Genomic DNA, 25,722 nt, shown 5'->3' on the forward strand with positions numbered 1-25,722 from the left:
AATTAAAGCTGAAATTCTGATCTATTATCTCATATTCATCTTCAGCTGGTCTTGCCATTTCTGTACTTTCAGAATAAAAGGTATGACCTGCAATTAGCCTGAAAAAGCGAACTAATCGCCAACCTGAATAACTGAGAATGCAAAAAGTCATCAATATTTTTTAATCGAGTAACTGGGGAACATTGAGTAATCATGAAATTCCCAATAATTCTCTTATCAAGGCATTACTCTTTTCATATGTTAGAAATCTTCATATGTATCTCTCTCTCTCTCTCTCTCTCTCTCTCTCTCAGGGTTTCGTGCCATTCTTCGTAAGTGCCACTGCTGGTACTACCGTGTATGGAGCCTTTGACCCCCTGATCGCCATCTCTGACATCTGTAAGAAGTATGACGTTTGGATGCATGTGGATGTAAGTAGATCTTGATGTTGCTGAGCTCATGCCATGATTCCTATCAGAGCACACTGGTGACATGCAGGCTGAGAACAGTGTTGTAGGAGTGATGAGTCCCATCTCTTCTGTCTCTAAGCTGTGGTCCTCCACGCCGCCAGTCTGGCATTGGTGTACTAGTGGCTATACAAGACGAGCTGGTTTAGATCTACACTACCGCTCAAAAGTTTGGAATATTAATTTAGTTTGTATACAAAAATGTATTACAATTTATTTAACAGTTCTTTTTTAAAGGACAAATAATAACCTTTATTTTTAACATTTTGGCAAGTTTTAGGCCTTAAGATTCACTCTTAAAATCCTTGATAGTAATTTAATTATAACTTTATTAACGTTGTTAATAACAGCTTTCCCAGTTACTTCACAATCATCATATATTCATCAATACATCATATATCAATTCAACTCCATCCATCATCCATCAGTTTACTTTTACTTTTACTTTACTTTCTATGTACAGCTTTTTAAACGAACATAGTTTGCTGTAGCTTTGATACTTTTGGCTGTAAATGTGTTGCATACTGCATTTATGCATTTATATTTGACACATTTTAATAATGTCAATTCGACAAACAATTTTTCATTTATTATTTTTATTCATTCAATTTTATTATTTATTTATTTATTTAGTTTCTTTTTCATTGTGGATCGAATCCAACCTTCCGAATGGAAGTGTGTAACCAAATTAAAACATAGCAGCTATTTGCAGCCTTTCCTTAATGGGGAACTCATTACTGCTTAATTAACCAACTAGCTCAATAGCGAGGCCCATGTGGACAACACTGGCTAGTCACAAACCACCAGACTGAATTTATGGACTCAGACAGAAGTGAAATCTGATGATTGCATTCCAGTGAGCATTCCTAGTAGATACGTAGTAGCAATACAACACACTCTTCGGTTTTAGAAGACAAATTATCAGTGTAAAAGAATATAAAAGAAAGATTTTATGTATTTAAAAGATATTATATATATATATATATATATATATATATATATATATATATGATGTACGAATGTATTTAATGTGCTGGAACAAAGAAAAGACTTCTTGAATAATCTGAAATGTTCATGTATTTTAATGCTGGAGTGAGGGGAACACACCGTATGCTATAAATGACTCCCCTCCAAGGCATGGTTCCACTTAATAGCCACCAATTGTCTGCTATTACTTTCTCTGAGTGTGTGTGTGGGTATGAGTGAATATCTGCATATCTGAGTGTATGTGTGTGTGTGTGTGTGTGTGTGTGTGTGTGTGTGTGTGTTTTATACTCTGGGGGGCGATGAGATTAATAACGATAGCTTATTACCTCATTTTGCTGGTGACGCAACGCCTCGTACCCAGGGGAGCTTTTTTCAGCAGTAGGTGGCGGGGGAGCAGCCGGAGTGTGTCTGGAGGTTTACTCTGATAAATGTCCTGCATGATCCACTCCACTGATTTCGTCTGGCCCAGCTGCTCAGCGAGTCTGAGGGGGCTTCAGAAAATGTTACCAGGTCCTGTTGAGAAATGGGCCGCCGATACTGTCCTACAAAGCGCAGTAACTGTGGCTGAAGGGAAACAGCTTTAGACTACGGTGGTTCTGTTGTGGCCCTTCCAAGTGGCTGCTTGGTGTTAAAGGAATACTTTTCCACTGACTCCAGATGTACAGTAGTCCATTAGCTAAGACATGTGTACTAACATCTGTAGTCTAATGAAGTCATGCGTCATTCTGTAGTCCTCGTTATGCCCATATATTCAGTGGCAGAAAATGGCAGCGTTTTCAGGAAAAAATGGCCTCTATCATGTAAACAAACAAATAAATAAATCAATAAATGTTCTGGAGCCCGTATGTTTTGCTCGGTGTACATTTTTCTCCAGTACATTACTGGATCCTCTGCATTATGAGGCCTTTATAGTCAGAATATATAATATAATAATATAATGTATAATGACATAATATTGCTGCATGTAGCAGTAGCAGTATTGGTAAAACAGCTCTTAAACAACCTCATAATTCAGAAGATCCAGTGATGTACAGGAGAAAAATGTACACAGCAATGTGCAAATCAATCAATATTTCAAATCAGAAATTTGATATTTTTTTTGAACTTATTTGGTGCAAGTTATTTATTAGTACTTTTCTTAGGGAAAACCCATTCATTTCTGCCATTTATTAAAAATCAGCTTAGACTTCAGGGACTGACTTAAATTTTCATGGGCAGAAGCAAAGAAATTTTCAAAAAATGTCTTTAATCACGTTCTTTGGTTAATAAATATGTTCAGAAGCCTGTGTACATTCTGTGTAGATTTTTTACAAGGTCATCATGGAGTCTATACGTATATAAGCTAATAAGAAAATATGTATATAAGCTAATGCTAATGTATGTAAGCCAATGCTATTATGCACTGAACTGGCTTGGGTCCCCCTTGTGAGGGTCCCCCTTGTGACTCTTGGTTCCTCCCAAGGTTTCTTCCTCCAGCTCTGAGGGAGTTTTTCCTTGCCACTGTCGCCGTTGGCTTGCTCAAGGAGGTCTTAGATCCTTCATGTTATTTCTTCTTTCTTCTTTGTCTCTGCCCTTTATTAAGTACTAATTATGTAAAGCTGCTTTGTGACGACAACAATTGTAAAAAGCTATACTAATAAATCTGACTTGACTTGACTTGACTGACGCAGTTAGACCGGCAGCTGTACCAAAATCCTTATAGGCAAGTCTGTTCACTATGCCGCCATACGAGACCAGACAGCCATCTTTCCAACGCCACCAGGCAGTTATTTCCAGTTATACGAGCCCAGACTTCTATCTCTTTAAATGAGGAGAAACTGAAATACTGGAAACTGTAAATCTCTAAACTAAAATCTCATGGCTACGTTTGCACAGATTTTCACTTTGAGGGGTTTCTGCACTAGCTGCTTAACCTTCTTCCAGAGGAATCGATGGTTTCGAGTTTGACTGGTCTCATTGTTTCAGAGGAGTTAACAAAGACCTTCTTTGAAACCGTTTGCTTTGGTTTACAAGGTTCTTCTGAAAACACTCGCATAAACGACTCGTTGTTTTCACTTAACGTCATTCGTTTGTTATTCTCTAAGACTGATTAAATTATGCCAAACTTACCCCTGGTAATTTGCCATTTCACTGTATTGTTGGCTTCTGTATTTTCTCAGACTCTGAGCTTGGTACTATATATACCTGAAGACCTGCGTACATCCCTAATCTGGGCTAGCAACAACTGAAACAGTCTCATGGTTTTAGAGGTGCCATGCTGTGAAATTGGGTTTAGGATTTGATATTAAATGGGATTATTATGAAAGGCTAAGGTCTGATTCATCATCTTCTTTACTTCCTTTATTCACTTCAACTCGGGGAAATCTCCAGGGACGTGTGCAATTCCGTTTTGTTTCATTTATGAATAAATCAGCTTCTTCTAATTCCAGAAAGCAGCAACTTGCAGTGGACCTGCTTTAGTTGGTAAATGGACCAATAGAAATGATCCAAAATGACTTGGAATGACTTCCAGTCTTTTGACTTTGACTTCCATTGAAAGTTAAGCCAGTTTTCAGGAACCTTTGATGATATGCAGTGCTGTGGTTCAGTTTATACCAGTGCATCAGAAATGCTGAAATGTAGCCTTATCATGTAGGAACTGGACCAGTAACCAGTACACCTATTCAGTACACTTGGAGGTGAAGTGCGGCTTATATTCTCTAGATCACGGGACGAAGACGACCAAAACAAAAACCAACAGTGGTTGAAGGGGGGTAATGAAAAATCTGGATTTCATTAGTCCTATAGTCCTGAATTTTAGAAATGTAAGTGAGGATAGAGGAAAGAACGTACATGGGCTTAGGCTAGTTTGTATAGAGATTGCGCCAGGGTGTGAAAGTAGGCTATATTTGTGTTGAATGTGACCTTGAAACAGCACATAGGGGCTTTAGCAGCCTTGTTAAACAGCCTCGTTATGTATGTGTATGCCTTAGTGTTAACTCTTGGCTGTGTCCCTGCAGGGTGCCTGGGGAGGGAGCCTGCTCATGTCCAGGAAACACAGGTGGAAACTAAACGGCGTCGAGAGGTCAGTACTTTCTTAATTTCATGAATCACACACTGTATATAACGATGTTGTCCACATACTTTATTATTTTCAATGGGAAGAAATCATTGACAGTGCAGTTTAGTCTAAGAAGGGCCCTGAAAACCTACCGCAGACGGTGATGAGGCTGTGCAGTGGTCCTTGAATGTGATTGCACTTGATTAATTAGGAAGCTGACATGCACGTTGTATTTTTTGTGGCACATGAATATGGAATAAATGTGTAGTGCTGTGGTCCGCTGCCTCAGGGAGAAATCTAGCTTGATTTGCTGTCAAATAATTGATGTTGAGTTCCTCCCCTGCTGCGATATCCTTGCCTGTGGCCAGGCAATGTGTTTAACATCTGAGACCTTCAGCATAACAAACCGTCAGAACCAAAGCGCAGCATAACTCCACTCATGGGGCAGAAAGCCTGTTAAAATAACCATGTCTGTGTGTTAGACTGTCGAGCTAGACTCACACTTTCCATCTAAGGTAGTTCTGAGCTGGGTTTTTGGTGTGTAAATAGAGTAGGTGTAGGCCTGCAAGAGGAACCCAGCATGTTTCCAGTGTTAGTAAATGTAAGTTGCTGAAATTATTATGCTGTCCTTTTCCTCAACCCAGTTTTAGCAGTAAAAGCTTCAGCGCCAGGCCTATAAATCACAATATCTGAAAGTAAAAACAATATTATATGAATTATACTCTGAAAAACCTTATATCTTCAATATGGCAACTTTCCAGGTAAAGGAATGGAAGTCAGTGTAAAAAGATTTTATTCCAGGTTATTTTGGAGCATTTCTATTGGCCGTTCATCATGACATTTTGACACACTGTAACAAATGTCATGTTAAAAAAGTTAAAATGACAAGAATGGAGTTTTTTCAGGTTTTTGCATTAGAGCGATTTTTTGCTGAGACAGTAAAAAAAAGGTTTATTAATTATTAAAGCTTTTAACATGAAACTATAATAAATATAAAAAAAATTATATTTAATATTATTTTGCAAGCTGTTCAAAATGAAATTTCCTACTGTTGTCTTTATAAATTGTGTTTACTAGCACAACCATTATCACCCCTGACAAAGTAACAGGAAATCCGGTTCATTCAGGATACTGGTTAAAATTTGTCTTTTGAAATGATGTCTTTTGTCATTTCCTTCGTAGCTGCAGGTAATGCAACGTAAAAACAGTGCAAATTGCACAGATTTCCAGTACAAATAAAAATACACTCATCCTTCAGTCACCTCCAGCCCGAAAAACAAAGTTTGTCCTTAAGGGAAAGGAAACAGTGAAGGATTGGTGATCTCTTAGGCTTAGGCTTAGCCCTAGCCTAGCACGGACAGCAGCCTGCTTACCGTGCTGCTTTATGTATTGATTGATTTTTTGCACCACCAGACAGGACGTCCTCATAGCAAGCCGAAGACCACCTAGCTGCTACTCATAGCTTGAACGTCTTTTACCTCTGTACTGAATTAGAGCATTAATGTCTGAAAGCCGTAGATGGAAGCACGAGGTATGGGACAAATGTCTTGAGAAATTCAGATGTAAAACTACATTTATTGCTATTTTTGCAGCTGCTTTCTTACAAGCAATGTTGGAACAGGTTTATTTGTGTTCATTTTTATATTTTAATCATTTGTATGTAGTTAAATTTAATTAATTTAATTAAAAGATCATTATTTTAGATTCACTTCAGTTAAATAGGGGTTTTATTAAATGTTAGGGGACATCTCAGAATGATACGCCTCTATTAGAGCTTTAAGTATCTAAAACACATAACGTGTCATCCCTGTCACTCAAAATCCTTGTATCTCCATTTTTGCTATTTTTCACTTTTTGAGATCATCTAAAAATCTAAAAATGTATTTTACTTTGACTTTCATCGAAGGTTAAGCCAGTTTCCAGTACAAGGTTGTTGTGTGACCTTGATGATGTAGAAATATGCAGTGCTGTGGTTCAGTATATACCAATGCTTCATAAATGATGAAATTCATACCAGTATCCAAGCTTGTTCAGACTGAGGCCAGAATAAGCTCTGTGTTTTCTTTTTTGGGTCTTTATGTATATATATATATATATATATATATATATATATATATATATATATATATATATATATAATATAAAGGACTTTGCTGAAACTGAGCTCATATTTAATCGTATTTATATTTAATCATATTTACTTGTGAACGTTTTCAGGGCCAACTCCATGACCTGGAACCCTCATAAGATGATGGCAGTGCCCCTTCAGTGTTCTGCTTTGCTGGTCAGAGAGGAGGTGAGTGTGGAAGTTCCACAAACGAACATGTGGTGCATTTCAGTGTTGTTTTTGAGTCCTCTTTCACATTATGCTTGGGTAAAGGTTAGAGCAGGAGCTCATGCTTGCTTGTCTTGCTGCTCTTCTGCCAGGGTTTGATGCAAAGCTGCAACCAGATGCACGCCTGCTACCTGTTCCAGCAGGACAAGCACTATGACCTGTCCTACGACACCGGAGACAAGGCCCTGCAGTGCGGGCGGCACGTGGACATCTTCAAACTGTGGCTCATGTGGAGAGCCAAGGTACAGAAGGCAGTTGTAGTGTTCCACTGTACAACAGTGAACAGTTATTCATGTAGGTGTCTACCAAGATGCTACATGGGGCTGTACAGTATTTAGCAAACCAGAATACGGTCAGGCTTCAAAGAGAGGTTGCATACACATAATAATAAGAATAATTAGGAGCCAATCCAGGCTTATTTTAATGGATCTGGTATTGGCTATTTTAATCCCAATCCAGTTCCGATTCTTTGTTTTAACCAGAGTATTTAAAGTGCCATCTGAATGTTTTGCCAAAGAGCAAGAATTTCATATATATGAGATCATAGGGCTCAAAGGTTACTGCCGGTACCTCTGCAAAAAGGCCTAATTGACCTCATTTTCATTTATCTGTGCAGTTTCCTATGAATTTGAGAGATGTACATTTATGGCATTTATCTGATGCTCTTATTCAGAGCTCTTATCTATGAATCATGGTACACAGGTAGAAGAATGTGGAGTTAGGAGTCTTGTCTAAGGGCCGAAAGCCGAAACCCGATCAATTAAAAATGCCTGGATCATGTCCCGATCCCGAGTCACTGGATCAGATCGGGGCATCCCTACAGAACATGATGGTGGTTCTCCATCACTGTGTTCATCATTAAAACATCTAGAACAAGTTCTCCTCATGGAGTATAGTGTTATTTAGAGTTCTCCTCAGATCAACACCTGGTTTGGTGGTAAATCAGGGCTTAATGATGGTAAATCAGGTGAGCTGCTGCTGCTGATGCTGCTGATGGAGTTGAACACATCCTCCACGCTGTGCTGGCTGGACTGGGGGGCGTCCAGGAGAACCCTGGAGGAACCGAGCTCTGTTCTTCAGACTAGCTCACCGACAAGATCTCACTACTTTCTTTCTTCAGAATGAGAAGCTCTTGTTTCTCCTCTTTACTGGATTCATAATACAGTTATGGCATTTATCTAAAGCTTTTATCTAGAGCTCTTACATCTGAATCATGGTACACAGATTCATTGGTGTGGCAAGTTTAGCTAGCTGTTTATTCGTTTATTATTAAGCTGAGGCACGCAGAGGAGAAGCCTAGCAAAAGACTCTAAAGAGCTTTGAGGAGAGAATCCCCACTGACAGTAGCATTACTTTATCCAAGTTCCACGTTTTAGCTGTGGACCTCAGGCAGATTATTTTTCAGACTTCTGAAGTTTTTAAGCTCTGAACCTTTTAACGATTCAGAGACGTTGGTTCTTTTTTTGTAATAGCACTGTTCAATCATTTGATTGCATCTGTGAGAGTGGGTTTTAGACACCAGAGGGGTTATCTTTGACCAGCAGCACATCAGTATATGTGTGTGTGTGTGTGTGTTTGGGTGTGTTTTGACTGTTAGATGATGATAGTGTGTTGATAAGACTGATAGTGTGTTGATAAGAAGCCAGGGTGTAAATGGGAATCTTTCTTATGTCTTGCTTGTGTGGGTGAAAGTGATAAGCTGATGTCTGAACACGTTTAGATGAGCACTATTACAGCAGTGTTGGTAGTTGTTATGTGGCATTGTGGTTCATTGCAAGCAGGATTTTTACTATTGATAATTGCCAATTTGGTACGAATGGTGATAACAGCATCATATCAATATCTATAATATACAGTATGTCTCATATACAGATATACTGTATAACGAAATATACAGAAGTGTGCAAAGGTTTTAGGCAGACTGCAGAATGTAAAGACTCCTTATCTGGACAGTAAGTGTTATTTTACTCTAATATTTAAAGTATATAAAATATATAAAGACTTATATTTGAATAAAAATATTAATCAAGGTTTTTTACCCCCTGATACGAGTCCCTTAATGCTGAGAATTGCTTTATACCGATCCATTCTTTGTGTTTCTATAAATCATGCAGCCCCACAACTTATGCTAGCATGCTAGTCACTGTTTTAGCACCAGTTTCTGTAATCAGACTAAATTTTAATCTGATCTACTTTGTTTATCTAAACCTTTTAAATGACATCTTACAGTCCAGTCTGACTGACCTCCCTGACCTTTCAGCTCCCAGCTCCTTTACAGCTCTGCAGTCTGATTACTGAGGGTGTGTGCATTAGCATTAGCATTAGCCTTCTCTTGGGTTCTGACTGCGTCGTTCAGAGATGGTTTAGAACCAGAGAAAGGAGCGTGGTTCTCTTCTCGGAATACCGGAGTAAAGGCGGGATTGGGAGGAACATCAGATCTTCAAATTGAGAGAATGGGATAAAACACACTGGTCATTGCTCAACTCCGAACAAACTGGGTGTTTTTTTGGCAGCGTGGACAAAAACCGCTGAGCAACATTTTGTGGAAGAGTAAAGAGTTTAGATCCTCCACTTCTGACAGATTAACTATCTCACTCTTTACCTGCTGCTCTGTGGCCGTCTGCTGTCGCTGCGTCACGTGTACAGCGAGGCTCTGAGATAACGCTACCCTGAAGTTTTCCTCTTCCCCAAACTGTTTGTTCTGTTTCCATTCCAAGTTTGTAAAAAATGACAGACATCAATAACATTTTATATTTAATATATCATAAAACAATACAGAAGTCAGCCATAACATTAGTACTACTGACAGGTGTAGTGAATTGCGACAGGTGTAGTAGATTGGTTATCATCAACTGACAATAGTGGCATCTGTCAAGAGCTGGATATATTAGGCAGCGAGTGAACGGTCAGTTCTTGAACGTGATATTGGTGTTAAAAGTAGGGAAAATGGACAAACATAAGAATCTGAGCCACTTTGACAAGAACCAAACTGTGTCGGCTGGACGACTGGGTCAGAACATCTCCAAAACATCAGGCAGGTCTTGTGGCAGATCTTGCGTTTGAATGTGTCCAGATAACACCGTGGGAAACCTTCAGAGATGCCATGAATGGTCAGATCTGTTGTGGTGGCATAAAGGGGACCTACGCAATATAAGGCAGGTGGTGGTAATGTTATGGCTGAATGATGTATGAGACAAAGAAAAGCGCATGACTGGGAGTGTGCCTCAGGCTCTGTTTCGTACTGTAAGAGAGACAGTAGGAGAATTTTCAGAATATGAATTATTACCCAAACCGCCAACTAATCACTGCAGATAGATAATGAGTGTATTTTTTTCTTATCAATCTCTTTGCCTCTTACTTCTGTCCCATCTGTCTTTTTCTCTCTTCCTCTTTCTCTCAATCACCCCCTCTTATTTCTGTCTTCTTTCTGTCTGCCCCCCTCCAGGGCACCATTGGGTTTGAGGCCCAAATTGACAAGTGTTTGGAGCTGTCAGAATATCTCTACAACAAGATCAAGGACCGGGAAGGCTATGAGATGGTGTTCGATGGAAAGGCAAGTCCTTGTTTTCCACATGTTAGAAATATGAGACCGTATGAACAACCCTGAGAGCCCCTGGGACAGCACACACAGCCCACATCAGCAGTGTACACATACTTCCACTTAACATGTTATTCCTGATTGTGAAAGTGTTCTCCTTCAGATGACAGAGGAGGCAGTTGGGGCTAATCTATATGTAAATTATTCTTGTTACCAGCCTGTCCTCATCACGGGGCTCGGGGCACTGCACTATTTATACCCTCACCAGTCACAGCAGGACAAGAGGAGAGAAATGGACTAGCCTCAGTGTGTGATGATGTTTTATGAAGGCTCTGAAACCCACACAGTGTTTTGGAGCTGAGAGTCACTGCATAAATATGAATGTTTTGTCAGCTAGGAGTCCGAAACTGAAATTCAGATGATAGTGAAATCGGATTCCTCAGTTTGATTCTATTAAAAGTAATATTTATGTTATTGTACAAATGATTATAATTAAAAATATATAATTCTATTATATATCTATGTTTATATATACTATATCGATATCTAAATAATAGATACAGACCAAATGTTGCCAAAATGTGGACTTTTTTTTGGGCATCTTTTGGTCTTTTTTGTTGATATCTGTCCACAAATGGTACATCATCTACACAAACCAATAATAAAAATCATGGTAAATCATGGTTAAATGCAGTATCTAGGCCCCAAGTGGTCCAGCGGAATAACTGGAACCTCGGACAAGCTGCTAGCCATCGGCCTTGAGAGAGCCCAACTGGCCTTGCTCTCCCCAGGGTGGGCAGATGGGACATTATCCACACATCAGTCTAGTGCAATGCTGGCTAGCACTGGCCGATGCTTCAGAGCCGGGTACACAGCGCTTCCTCCAAGCAAGTTGGGTGCCCGTTGATGTTGCATCAGCGGCAGTTGGGAAATAGAGACCATGGCTGGTCACACACTGTCTTTACCACTTCTACTGTCGAGAGCATTGCATGTCATAGGGGAAGAATATGTATGGGTTGGCTAATTGGCGATCCAGACTAAAGAGAAAATGGGTAAAAATCTGTAAAAAAGGTATCTATTATTAAAAGTCTGTTTTAAGAATAGACTATATAAAAATATGTGACTGTAAGATCTACACTGACATTGATATCTATGACAAACCAAAAGACTAACACTAAAGGCCCTTACACACCAAACGAGACCGAAATAAAAAAAATTCTCAGAGACCAGTGAAAATTTTGAAATATTCTTGCATGATTTTTTGGCTATTACACTATTACACTATTTACACTGAACGAACACGATTTTATGGAACTTTGTTGTTTGAACAACGGCAATCTCCTCCTTTTTAAAGTATATTTTAAAATAACTAAAAATAAACTAATTCATTAAAAGAATGAGAGCTGGTCATATCGTATGATGCATATTTTGCGAATTTCTGCAGCTCTACACACAGGATGCTGCAGTTCCTCATTTAACCACCACAGCTGCAGAAACCTGTTAAAATCTGTGTTGAATTGTTGCTGGTCTGAATCAACTCACATATTTGTAGACAGTGTAAAACTAACGTGCCTCATAGAGGAAGCAGAGTAAAGACTTTTATCACTCAGCCCAGTACAGTGAGTATCAGAACACAGCAGAGCTCACAAATGCTGCTAAGGACACTCTGAGCTCCATAGTAAAACTGCTCAGGAATTCACTGGGCTCTCTCAGTCTTAAATGTGCTCCATTCTTAAAAGCAAGGCACATTTCATCTTGAGAGCCCTGCAGGATGATGCATGGCAAAGTTTGCCTGGAAAGGTTAATGCGGCTTTGCCCTTGATCAGTATCGGTATCAGCATTTGGCCAATCAAGCTATAAGGCCATTGGCGATCGGTTATTAGTCTCCAAAACACTGATCAGTTCATCTCTCATCTCAACATTAAAAAAACAAATGATCGTAGCTGGATTGGACATCTCTAGTTAATCACAATTAATTTATATGGCATCTTTTTAGGATTGTGACGGGCCTAGATAAAATATACAGTAAGTTAGTGTTAGTGATTCCACCAAAATAAAAGATACAGCCTTTCAAACTCATCCAACACAGCTGCTAAACATCAGTGTGACATCTGAGTGGTTCTTTTTTACAGTGTTTTAAGATAGATAGATAGATAATACACTTTATTGATCCTGAAGGAATTCATATTTATAGGCATTTATAATTCAGAACGGAATATACAATAGAAACAATACAGCAATTTCCTCTTTTTGAAAATAAAAAAAAAAATGTTAAATTAAAAAATAATACTAAATTAGACTTTTATTAATTAAATACAATTCAAATCAATCCTAATAAATTCTAACATTCCAAAATTGGATTATTTTGACCGCCTCCTTCAAATCTAAGCATCACAATGCATTTTTAGACTCCTAGTCAATAGCCATGTTAAATAACCGACTCTCATCTCCGTCTGTAGTCAGTCTAGTGCGTAATGGGTTGCTCTCACTGGTGCGAGAAGGCCCATACCCTGCCCTCTGGAGACAGACAATAGGGCTGAGTGACTATAATGGACTTCAGTGCCTCTCTATAGGCTACCTGCTCCCAGCCCTCACACACTCACATACACACACCCCCCACACACACACACCCTGAGCAGCCAGCGCTATTGTCTGTGCATGAATTGGCCTTTTGATTGAACAGATTACACGGCAGCTTCCAAAACTGACAGGCACAATTATTCTCATTATGACCCAGCCAGTCACCACTGAGGCTAATCACGCAGTCTCTGCCTTAATGGATTCCCTGGCGCAGGCCCTTCCCGGCCCGCGTTTGCATCTGAATGAGCTTCCTGCTTAATGGAGTGATGGACGCATGTGTTTTATGGTGGAAATGATAAATCGCTGCACTGGCCTCACCTTTGCTGTGTGTCGTTGCAGCCTCAGCACACCAACGTGTGTTTCTGGTACCTTCCGCCGGGCCTGCGCTACATTGAGGATAAAGTGGAAAAGATGAAACGCCTACACAAGGTGAGTGCTGAAGATAGCTTTCAAAAAAAGAGAGAGAGGAGAAAAAGCCAAGGTCTTTTTTCTCTGTTCTCAATCACTGGACATTTCTCCAGCATCCTGAACACTCACTGGGCTCGTGAGTCTGGGCCCACATTTCAATTGTCACTCTCATAACTACGTAACTTCCATACTAGTGCCACATAATTGATAATGCACTCTCAAAATAGCTGTTAGAAACAACAGACAGTGTCCTTCACTGCACACCTTTCAGTCCAGAATGTTTAATATCTACTTTTAGAGTCAGAAATCTGCTCATACTTAAATATATGTATATTACATATATATGTATATATGTATATATATATTTAAAGGTGGTCATTTATTGCAAATTTTAAAAGATATTGCAGTTATTATTACATGTACGTATTAAATGTTCCCACATGATCAGTGCATGTAAATATATACATATAATATAATTTTTATATATATATCTGCTCATATCTTATTTTATATATATATATATTTTTTTTTTTTTATATATACTGTATATATATATATATATATAAATGTTTTGTATACTTTAAACAGCCTTTTTGTTTTGTAACTGGTATGTAATTGACCTCTGTTCTGGTCGGCTGTCCTGTATTGTTGCAATAGCAGCATTTAGAGCTCCGGACTATTGATCACAGGGTTGTGGGTTCGATACCCGGGCTCTGTTAGGCCATTGAGCAAGGCCCTAGGGGTGTGTGTGTGTGTGTGTGACATTAATTCATTTGATCAAAACAAGATCAAATGAATAAATGTCTCTTTGCATCTCTATGATATTTCAAAAAATATTATTTAAGAAATTAGATACTTATTAACACAGCTACTATTTGCTATACAGTGAACTGACCTGTGGAGAAACCATGCTCAAGTTTTTATGCTTAAAATTGTATCATATTGTCACACAAAAAACTCATATCTTCAAAATGTCAACTTTACAAGAGGAGGAAAAAGCTTTTTTTTAACTTTCAATGGAAGTCAGTGTAAAAAGACTGAATTCCTTATAAGTCATTTTTGAGCATTTTCATTGGTCCATTTTTTATTAAATTTTGACACAATGTAAAGAACAACTGCCAGATTCAAATATATATGTTGCTAATATCAACAAAAGTAGAAATGGATTTACAAGGTTTTTGCATGACATAAGGAGAATAGGAACAACCCCACAGAATGGCTGACAGCCTATATAGTTCACTATATTTCCAGGAGCCGAATCCAAATAGAGCAAAAGATACTGCATCGAGGAAGAGGGGCGGGTCCAGAATCAGCAGAACCTACTGTCATTGGACTTCAGCTGTTTCCAGGGGAGCCATTCAGATTGGCTTTCGCCCACAGCAGCAGGAGAGCTATAATCGACAATTAGAGAAAGCAGATGGCGTCCCCATCAGCCATTCAACTACGCCTCCCACCACTCTCATTCTCCCCTCTCCTCCTAAAATAGAGTCGTCACGCTCTGCCTGTTTCTGAGACCGGACACCGGAGTAACACATAATCACTCTCGCTTAGCTTTTACTGCCACTTTCCAGACTGTGCTCCTGAAAACATCCAAGGTCTTCTCCCTGATTCAGTGCCACTGTATTTCTCCGTCCTACCAAACGTTTGCTGAAACACACAAATGTAGATCAATGTAGCATCAAGGTGTTACGGCAAGGCATATCAGATTTTATGCCTACACTGTATGTCCATATGTTTGTGGACACTCCTTCTAATGAACGTATTCAGCTACTTTAAGTTGCACCCATTATTGACACAGATGTGCAAATGCACACAGCTTGTTTAGTCTCTGTAGAGAAGTATGCCAGGCGTGGGCTTATAGAGGGGTATAAAGCCCCCCAGCATTGAGCTGTGGAGCAGTGGAAGAACTGTGTTCTGTGGAATGATGATGGTTGGTGTCCATCCAATACTTTTGGGATGAGTTAGGAAGTTGGAGATAAGATGGGGTGGTGATCATCCAACATCCTTAGTGCAATCAGATCCTCACAGCAATGCTCCTCCAAAATCTAGTAGAAAGCCTTTCTCCCTGGACAGCAGAGACAGTTACTCTTTTTTTATACTTGATTTCAGAAGAAACAATGAATGAGCAAGTGTCCCATTACTTTTGCCCTCATAGTGTATCTGCCTGTTTTTTGCATATACATCGAGCCATAACATTAAAACCACTGACAGATGAAGTGAATAACATTGATAATCTGGTTCCAGTGGCTGCTGTCAAGGGGTGGATATATTGGATATATTAGGCAGCAGGTGAACAGTCAGTTCTTGAAGATGATGAAGGTCCAAAAGTGGACAAGCATAAGAATCTGAGACAAGAACCAAACTGTGATGTTCTAGACAATGACTGGGTCAGAACATCTCCAGAACATCAGGCAGGTCTTTCTGGGTGTTCCTGGTATTCAGTGTTCAGTATATACCAAAAGTGCTCCAAGGACGGACAACCAGTGAACCAGCGTTAGAGTCACGGACGGCCAGTTCTCATCGATGCTCCTGGAGGCCCCACCCACCTCACATCTTACAGGACTTAAAGGATCTAAAAATTATATGGGCCCTTTGAAATGGTTCAAATTCGGACAGAGAGCAACTTGACATGTCCGATCGATTCTTTCAGGCACCAAATCTGCTGTGTTTGTGCTGTGTGCTTTAGGGAGATATTAATTGTGGCACTTCATTGTAACAATAGGTTATTAAATGATTGACTTACGTACTCTGGGAAATGCAATATTGGGATTGCAGAGTTTGAGTCACACATTAAAAAATAGCTCACTCTTGTTGCTGTGAGAAAACCTCAGAACAACCAGAGCTTTTCAGGAGGTCCCACAGCTACAGAGCAACCAGGGTGAGGAAACAGGACAGTGTTCATTTCATATTCTTTTAAAACACACAAAATTGGAGAAAATTGGTCTTCTTGCTGCAGCCGAGACATTAGAAGTATAACAGTAAATGGATTCGGTAGAGAATAAATTGATTTCCCTGGTTAATCTCTTTGTAAATGTGCAGTTACAGTGCCAAATTTAGCCGTCAGCAGTCTCTCTTGCTGTCCCTGCCAGTAATGGTCCCATTTCCATACCAGAGGTGCACTGCAGAGACGGCCTGCTGAAATCAGTACAGTCAGCCCAAAAATCATCACACATCACTATCATAGTTAGATACAAGCCTTCTTACAAGTGAAATCAGTACCAATCACAGGGCCCACAATAGGGTTGGGCGGAATCCCAGCAAGACGGAGCTGCTGTACATCCTGGGAACTGCTGGACCAAAAAACGATCTTGCCATCACCTTTGAGAACTCGCTGGTCACTCCTTCTACAGAAGCTCGAAGCCTTGGTGGAGTCATGGATGATCAGTTATCGTTCTCAAGTCATGTTGCAAACGTAACTCTGTCCTGCAGATTTCTCCTGTACAACATCCGGAGAATTCGACCCTTCCTCTAGAGAGGCCACCCAGGTGCTCGTTCAGTCTCTCGTCACTTCCAGACTTGATTACTGCAACTCTCTTCTGGCTGGTCTCCCTCTGCGCACCATCAGGCCCCTGCAACTCATCCAGAATGCAGCGGCACGGGTCGTCTTCAACGTCCCTAAATTCAGCCATGTCACTCCACTGCTGCGTTCTCTCTACTGGCTTCCTGTGGCTGCTTCCCGCATCAGATTCAAAACCCTGACGCTGGCCTACAAAGCCAAGAACGGACCAGCCCTTCCGTATCTGATGGCAATGGTCAAAAGCCGATCCGCACCAAGAGCCCTTCCAGCTTCAAGTACGGCTCGGCTCGACCCGCCATCCCTCAAAATCCACGGAAGACAAGCGTCCAGGCTCTTTTCTGTCCTGGCACCAAAGTGGTGGAACGAGCTGCCCCTGGGTGTCCGAACGGCCGAGTCGCTCGCTGTCTTCAAACGCAGACTGAAGACCCACCTCTTCAGAGAGTACTTGGGCGAATAGAGTACTATGGTCGCCTTATTGTATTGTGTTTAGTAGAGTCTAAGCTTAGAGGTATCTTTTGAATTATTAGTCTATTCTGACTAGCTGAGGTTTTTTCTTGGGTAAATAGCAACTTTGCAAGTTGCTCTGGATAAGAGCGTCTGCTAAATGCCGTAAATGTAAATGTAGATGTAGGTGGAATCCACTTTCCATTTTCAGGCAGGCTCAAAACATTCCTGCGGGACTCATGTAGCCCAAGTTGGTGCTACGTTTACGTGGCTTCTGTACAATCTCATCTTCATTATTTTCCAACTGAAAGACAAGAACTGCAGATGCTGAACTGCTCTGGATCAGGAGAGAGAAGCTGGTTAGCATTAGCTTAGTTAGCAGGATAACATTCAGGTCTGTCTGACTGAAACCCCACTTATAGACGTCTAGACGAGAGCGTCTCGAGCGGCTGCTGACTAATGATCGAGCACTATGCAAATGTAGAGAAGTACTGCCAATAGAATAGGACTCTCTGCAGCAGATTAACATGAACCTATTGGCACCATGCTGCCTAATAATGCCAGACGTGGGCTAGAGGGGTATAAAGCCCCCCAGCATTGAGCTGTGGAGCAGTGGAAGAACTGTGTTCTCTGGAATAGTGGTCCAATACTTTTGGGACTTGGGGTTTGGGAGTGGGGGATGCCGGATGAACTGATTTCAGAAGAAACAGTGAAGGAGCAGCCGTCCCAGTACTTTTGTTGGTTCACTTGTTTCAAAGCTTCAAAACGTCTGGGTTCTCCCATTACTGCCGTTCAGAGAGACACAGTATCAGGACAGATCTGAGCATCTTAGCTCAGATGCAGTTCTGGAGAGAGGTTCTCCTCCTGCAGCTCCACTCCAAAGCTCCATAGAGCAGTAGCAGCGTGAAGCTCTATGCGAATTCTTGCGATTGCTAGATTGCAGATTCCTAGAGGGACCATCAAACAGTTAATCATTCTGGGAGCCAGTGCCTGAAGGCTGACTACTGATTGTTAGCACCAGGGCGCTACAGTTATACCTCGGTTAATGGAAGTTCTTGTGACCCACAGGTCGCCCCGACGATCAAAGCCAGGATGATGGAGTACGGGACGACCATGGTGAGCTACCAGCCGCAGGGAGACAAGGTCAACTTCTTCCGCATGGTCATCTCCAACCCAGCCGCCACCTTCGAGGACATCGACTTCCTAATTGAAGAAATCGAGCGTCTCGGACAGGACCTGTAAGACTCGGAGCAGCGAAGTCTCGTTCACGTGTCTCTAGACGGATGAAATGTTTGTTGTGAATGTACGGTAATGAATTAATTAATTAATTTATTTATTTATTTCCTTTTTCCTCTCTTTAAAAGTCCAATAATAGATAAATATGTTCCAAAAGAAGACTATGTGACTATTATCCATATTTAAAGTATTGTAGCGTCGTCGTGGACGTCTTGGTCCAAAGCCCTGTAAAAGTGTTCATGTCTGCTCTGTCTCCGTAAGCATAGCTGATATAACTTTGCCCGTGTTTGGTGCGAGCGTGAAGAATTATTTGCTCCTCTCCTGCACAATAGGTCATATTTAAACTTTACATTCAGTCTATTTGACCAGACATTCTAAGTGCCAGTCATCACCGTATAGATACACAAAGGAAGGTGTTTTATTGATTAGAGATATTTAATAGCGAGAGCACTTTGGCTTACCTCAACTCTTTTGCCTTTACAATCACAGGCAGCATTTGAGTGCTTTCATGTTTTTTATGGAAATATACGGGGTATGCAGTTTTCTTTGAGCACCATAGTGTTGTATGCCTGCTGGTACCAAGTCTGCATGCTGGATTTTTCTGTGTGTGAGTGTTTTGTCCAGGAACGATCAAGAGACAGCAGAGAGGTGTAGTAAAAATGGAGCCAGTGGCAAGGAAGCGGTTTCTAGGCCAGGAGTTAAAAAGGAGCTCTCTTCGGAAGTGGTCAGCCGAAGTGCTGCATTTATATAGGGGGTCTTTATTCAGAGCCAAAAAGCAAAGGAGATGTATCTAGATCTCTAGAACCCCAGGAAGGACTTCAGAGGAGAAAGCAGTGGTGAGTTGGAGGATTTTATCAACAGCAGGTTCTGATGAAGGCCACTGAAGGATCAACCTGTGTTGAGTTGAGGTGAGCTGTCTAAATCCTGCATCTTGAGTACAATCAAAAAAGAAAAGCTGTGAACTTACTTGATTGACATTTGTTACACGATGACTGACGGCCAAACATGGCTACACTTAAGGCTCATTTATAAAAACCCTGAACGTATGGAAATATACACGTCCGCTTTAAACGATGTGACCGCCACTGCCCACATACTCCTAGGCGTCCTTTACTTTGCCATGGATGTTGAGCAGTACATCCACTAGAGGGCGGGTCAGAGTCAAAAGTTTCTGACCGGCAGTGGTGGAAACGGTTAAAAACAGTGTCTACAAGTTTGGGCTCTAATTAATTTTCTACCAGAGTCTTCTCCTCACCGTGTCCACATGGTCATGTATCGCTTGAACTATTGGCTACACTGCCCCCACGGTTTGCAGGGGAACTGCTCCGTTCTGCCCGTATCCCTGAGCTTTTAAAGAACATGCACAAATACGGACCGTATCTATATACGCATTTTACATTGAGCAGGACTTTAGACTTCTTTAGACTTCTTATTGCCATTTCAGTCTTATGTAGATTTGCAGGGAAATGAAAGGATGTGGCTTCAGAGCTAAGGTGCAATATCTAACATAAAGCATAGCCATTTAAAACTAGGCCTTTAGTTCGGGCCAAGACGGTACACACCACTACGATTATGCTCATGTCTACTCCCCTGTGGAGTTTCTAATGCTATGTTAGCTTTGCACAAGCCTAATGCTGGGGTACATGAACATTTCTGGATGCTCTAGATTTAACACAGACATTTGAAGCTTGTATATATGGTATATGTAGAGCTTGTAACAGCTAATAGTATATATTTGAGCTTGCACATAGCAGTTTAACAGTTTAGTAAAAGCTGTTTTTCCATTTCTAACAGCTGACAGATCCCTGCTTACGATACTGCTCACATTCTCAAGCAGTGACTTATCTATTGTCTAGAACGTCTGTCTTCTAGAAGACCTAGAGTTCTGTTCTTGCCTCATGAAATTAGTCTCACCTATTGGCAATCATAACGTGATTGGTTTATCCCAATTTCCAAATTGTGCTGGTGGTAATTGAGATGTGTGGGGCTTTCAGTTGAGCTCTGGACTTTCTAACCAACAACATCCACCTTTTTTTCCATTTTATTTAAAAGAGATATTTGCTGCAGAGCCTAAATACAACACACATGATGGCTGTATTTAATAAAATGTATTAAAATGACATGCAGAAATAATCAATAATTTATTAATGTGTTTGATGCACGTGGAAATGATGTACGCATTTCAATCAAGTAAATTCAATGCATTGCTGATCAGTTAAGCCCACAGAGAGGCTGTATGTCAGAGGAGGGGAATTTTGGCCCTGGAAGGCCAGATTTCTGCTCAGTTTTGTGCTTTTCCTACTCAAGCCCAGCTGGGAATCAGCAAACTGCACTGGACTCTGGTCCCCTTTGCCCACCCCTGCATACCCCTGTAGATAGAAGGGTTCTTGTTCAAGTCATATGCTGGTGTAGATATCAATATGCACAGAACAGCCTAATTCTGACTGCTGGAGCGTCCTCTGTTCCTCAGACGTACTCAGACAGCTGCACATAGAGGGTCGTTACTGAGTGGGGCCAGTCTGCAGTTCTACAGTCCGCTATAGTGAATCAGTGGTACAGCAGAGCTTATTCCGTCACTAGCGATGAATCAAACCCTTAGCAATATTGCTAACAAAAAAAAAGTGGATGGGCACTTCACTTGTATATTTAGGCCAAAAGACAATTTTCCATTCTTGTACTGTCAAGACATTCTATTGAAAGTCATCCTTTTGTAGCGTGACACTCACAATGACACTGGTCAAGAGTTACTTAGCTTTACTTAGTGAGTAGAACATCGATCGTTTCTGGCCAGTAAGGTTTTCCATGGTTTCCAAAATCACAGTCACATTAACTGGTGTAGAGTTTAGCTGAAGATGTTTGGAGTGAGTTCAGCTTCTGTAGCAGTTAATTGAACGTGTGAATTTTATTTATTTATTTTATTTATTTGTTATTTTATTAAATGTTTCTTTCGTCAGTGTTACATGGAAATTCCAATGGAAGAAAAAATGACACAGTAAGGCTGTTCTTGATCATGGTTTGTAAATAGACTTTTAAGATTCTTGACTAAGTACATATCTATGTGAATACGTCCCATGTACTGTATATAAAAGAGTCTATTTGTGAGGTCAAATATTATTTTCTCTATTCAAATAACACCTAATTGTAATAATAATAAGAATAATATATATAAATATACATATATATCTTCATTCTGCTTGTGTGTACATGACGTAAATGGTGTGTATGATTGTTTTGTTTCGTTTATCTGCAGAGATACAGTAATTGTGTGAAGGAACATGCATTTTAAGGTACCAACAGAATGATCTAATCTAAGGAAAAAAAGATAGATTTTGGACTCCAGTAATTCCAGAAACTCCATCAGTCATGGAAAGCCATTTCTGAACCGAAGTCGGTTGTCTTTGTGCCCAAGTGATATACTTGACATTATGTGCCAATCTGTATTTTTGTGCGTTTGTAACTGTATTGCCTTAGTATTTATTGCCAGTATTGTCTAGTTCTCCTCCAGGGGAGTTTGTGCACTTTAGATTCTATGTGAAATGACCTGTCCAATGGATGTTCATAGTTTTAACTGTTTTACGAGACTGTGATTCGTCTGAATGTGTGACTTTGTTTCTGGATGAAAGTTTCGGCGTTAAATGCGATTTCGCTTCTAATGTTCAGTTGCTTTTGTAGTACATGAAGTATTTACTGAACACCTTGGCGCTACCTATACCTTTATCCTTACCGAGAACAGGACGCGAGCAAAGAATCCTAGCGTCGTTTTTATTGTCCTTTACTCCCAAGACTGAGTGTTGTGTCTGTCCTCGTCCCGAATTGGCGAGCCTACCATAGCATTTGAGCTTGGATAACCCTAGCAGACCACGCCTTAGGGGTCTGGAAGCGTCCGCCATGTCGTCTCTCTCTCTCTCTCTCTCTCTCTCTCTCTTTATCTCTATCTCTTTTTTCCTTCCGCTACTACTACTACTACTACTACTTCTACTGCTGCTGCTGTTGCTGCTGCTGCTACCACTGGGCCTGCTCGTTCTTTGCATGTGCATGAACGCCTCGCTTCTTTCCAGGCTTGTGAAATACAATCCCCAGTTATCCAGTGCTGCTCTGTGTGTTAGTCTTAGTGATGAACTGTATAGCTTAGCTTTTAATGTAGTGCTCTGTCGCCAGCTTCATCGCGCCGTGTGGTAGTTATATCGCTTTCTGAGACATATTTAATCCGCTAAGCAAGCATGCTGTGTATGGCTAGAAGTTGTCTGCTTTGGCGATCTGATATCTATCTATCTATCTGTCTATCTATCTGTCTATCTCTCTGTCTCTCGCTTTCCTCGTTTTGACGCCGCCTCTAATATTAGTCCTTGTAGTTCTCCGGCATGCCTCTATGTACGAACCTCTATGTAGTCTCGAACTTTTCTCCCTATTTCTCTATTGCGCTCTTCTTCTACCTCTTTCTCTTTCTCTGTATCTCTTCCTCGAAGCTTTGCCCCTGTTAGCAGCAAACAAACCTTTAAGAGCAGTGCGCGCTCGCTGTGTCATGGCCGCCCACCGCGTCTCAGCAGCTTAGTGCCCCGAGGAACAGCGGCTGGAGCTTTCTCTTCATCTGACTGGACGCGTTCCACACCCAGGCCAGTGGCTTTCTTATCCTCCTGGGCTGATTTTCTGGTGGATGGTAACGTGAGTGTCTGCGAACTTGAGTTTGTAAGCCAGTGTGTTACAACAGACCATAATAAGAATTCTGCGTGTTGAACGCCAGCCTCCGGTTCTCTTGAAAATTACTGTATGTGACTTTCCTGGGAAATCACGAATAAACGTTCTTGAGAAACGGGTTGTCCTGGTTTGTGGGTGAGTCTCGTCTCAGCACGTCACTGTGGATCGTATTGAGTCGTCGCTCTGAAGGCTGTATGATTGATTGATTGAATTAATATCTATTGCTGCAAGTTTGCTCTTTCTGATTTTCACAGAGCTACACTATATGGAAGTAAAAGTATTGGGACACCTGCTCATCCATTGTGTTTACAAAATCAACTGTATTGTTGGAGAACTGTCAAGACAAGACAAGACAACCATCTTCACCATTAGTGTTGGACACAGATGGAACTTGGCCTCCACCTTTAACCCATCCATGCAGTGAACACACACACACACACATACACACTAGCGGTCAAACACACACAGTGACAGTGGAAGGGCCTTGAGAGAGTTAAGAGCCTTGCTAAGAGGCCCAACAGTGGTAGCTTGCTGACCCAGAGTATCGAACCCTCATCATCAACAGCCCGGTGCATTGCTGTGAGCTTTACATTGCCAGGCAAAAGAGCATTAGTGAGGTCAGGATCATCATCCCCAACATCTATCTCAACTCATCTCAGAAATACTAGATGGAGCTCCACCACCATCCATCATTCCAGAGAACACAGTTCTTCCACTGCTCCACAGCTCAGTGCTGGCTGAGGGGGATTTATACCCCCCTACTAGCCCTCGCCTGGCATTATTAGGCAGCATGGTGCCAATAGGTTTATGCTTAGTCCTGTGTTATTGGCAGTACTTCTCCATAGGGGCTAGTCAGGCCGTGTGTGCTACTTAAAGTAGCTGAATGCATTTATTAGAAGGGGTGTCCACAAACTTTTAGCCAGCTAGTGTAAGTCAGTCTGAAAATGGACAGTACTCTAAACAGATACTTACAGTACATGCATCTCTTCAGGCTGACAGCAGTAGCAATTACTGGTTTAATAAACAATAATTACTGAGTTTGAAGGTTATTGCACACCGGACGAATATTTTATTGGGGTTTATTTTATTGGATGCTTTTATGGTAATTTATGTGTTTCCAGCCCAACACAAAGGCACAAAGAATCCCTCAGTTTAACCAACACAAATCCTAAATCTGAATAAAGTGAGGTTGCATAAATTTGTTTTCTGGGAGGAGCTTCTTCAGTGGAGACGGCAGACAAAGAGATGTAATTACAGAAGGGCACAAAAGCCAGGCTTTCTGTCCTCTCATGCTAAAACTCACATAGCTCTTGGTCAGTAGTGCCATTCAGCGAACGTGTTCTCTCTGCCCTGTTTGAAAACAGCTCGCTCAGTGCAGGATAAGCACCACTCTGATCCTCTAATCCAGTCATTTCACCAGTAAGGTAAAAGCACTTCATACCCTCTCATAAAAAGCACACGCACTTCTTCAGGGTCCATTATGGGAAGGGTTCAGTGTACTCTCTGAAAGTCAAAGGAGCCCTGTTATTTATATGGTCTTGTTATGCTACAGTTGATAGATACTGTTTGTCCTGAATGTGTGCAATAAGGGGTTGAGTCACTTCGGTAAAGTTTTTGTAGTGGCTCTGATATTTCTGAGTTTGCCTTCTGAGGAAGATATCAGTATATTGAAGTATTGCAATATTATGTTCTGCAGCACAGTATCGATTCTCAAAACCTCAGTGTTGATTTTTCTTGGCTGGTTGAAATGTTTAAAAGATTGTTGGCTTGGTGGCAGACTGTGGTGTTTTTAGTGCTGTGTTTGAACCCTGACCACTAGAAAGCAGTGCTGCGCTCTGTCTTCAGATCCCACCGTTCTAACTGGATGAAAGATCAACGTTTTTCAAGAATTCGATTTTTAAAAATCTTATATCACTGTGCTTAAAGTATCAAAACATACTGAAGTGTGACACTGACCTATTAAGGTGTCACGTCACTTTTATCAACAAAGGTTTTTTTGTACAATGCCATAAAACATCCGTCCATCCAACAATCTTCTTAGCTTCTTCTTCCTGGTCAGGGTTGCGGTGGGTCTAGAGCCTAGCTGATATCATTGGGTGCAAGGCCAGAACTGCCATGGACCAAGGTCCAGTCAAAGAAGACCTCCTCAAGCCCAGATCTAGAACATCAGAAGGTCTAACTTCAAAGTTTGGTATTATGATTGAGTGCCATATCCTGTATACTGAAGCAGTCTCTACTCTATCAACATTGTATGTAGTCAACAATTGAAAGGCAAATAAACAAAAAAAGTCGTTAAATTACAATTTAGTATTTGAGCAATATTTACAGCCAGTTTTCACACTAAACTGGATGAATTATCAATAACAAATACTTAAAAATATATGTACTTTTTTAGTTCAGTAAAATTTAAACTAAAACAGAATGCTTATGAAGAAAATGTAACTCGTCCTCATATCACTGCTTTTAATAATAGCCTTCGGTCCCAGGCATATGCAC

The 25,722-nt window shown here is 40.8% G+C and overlaps 1 protein-coding gene across 1 annotated transcript in view; it reads left to right on the top strand.

Annotated features, from left to right (window-relative positions):
• gad2 (glutamate decarboxylase 2) overlaps window positions 1-23,341 on the top strand; it is a 38,490-nt gene extending 15,149 nt beyond the window's left edge. The window contains exons 10-16 of the mRNA XM_072679297.1: window positions 294-410; window positions 4,433-4,497; window positions 6,691-6,769; window positions 6,901-7,050; window positions 10,254-10,361; window positions 13,266-13,355; window positions 18,364-23,341. Coding sequence (XP_072535398.1) covers window positions 294-410; window positions 4,433-4,497; window positions 6,691-6,769; window positions 6,901-7,050; window positions 10,254-10,361; window positions 13,266-13,355; window positions 18,364-18,537 — 783 coding nt within the window. The 3' untranslated portion in view covers window positions 18,538-23,341. The remainder of the gene's footprint in view (window positions 1-293; window positions 411-4,432; window positions 4,498-6,690; window positions 6,770-6,900; window positions 7,051-10,253; window positions 10,362-13,265; window positions 13,356-18,363) is intronic.
• Window positions 23,342-25,722: the final 2,381 nt, after the last annotated feature.

The sequence above is a fragment of the Salminus brasiliensis genome, chromosome 5 (assembly GCF_030463535.1).
Source record: "Salminus brasiliensis chromosome 5, fSalBra1.hap2, whole genome shotgun sequence".
NCBI lineage: Eukaryota > Metazoa > Chordata > Actinopteri > Characiformes > Bryconidae > Salminus > Salminus brasiliensis.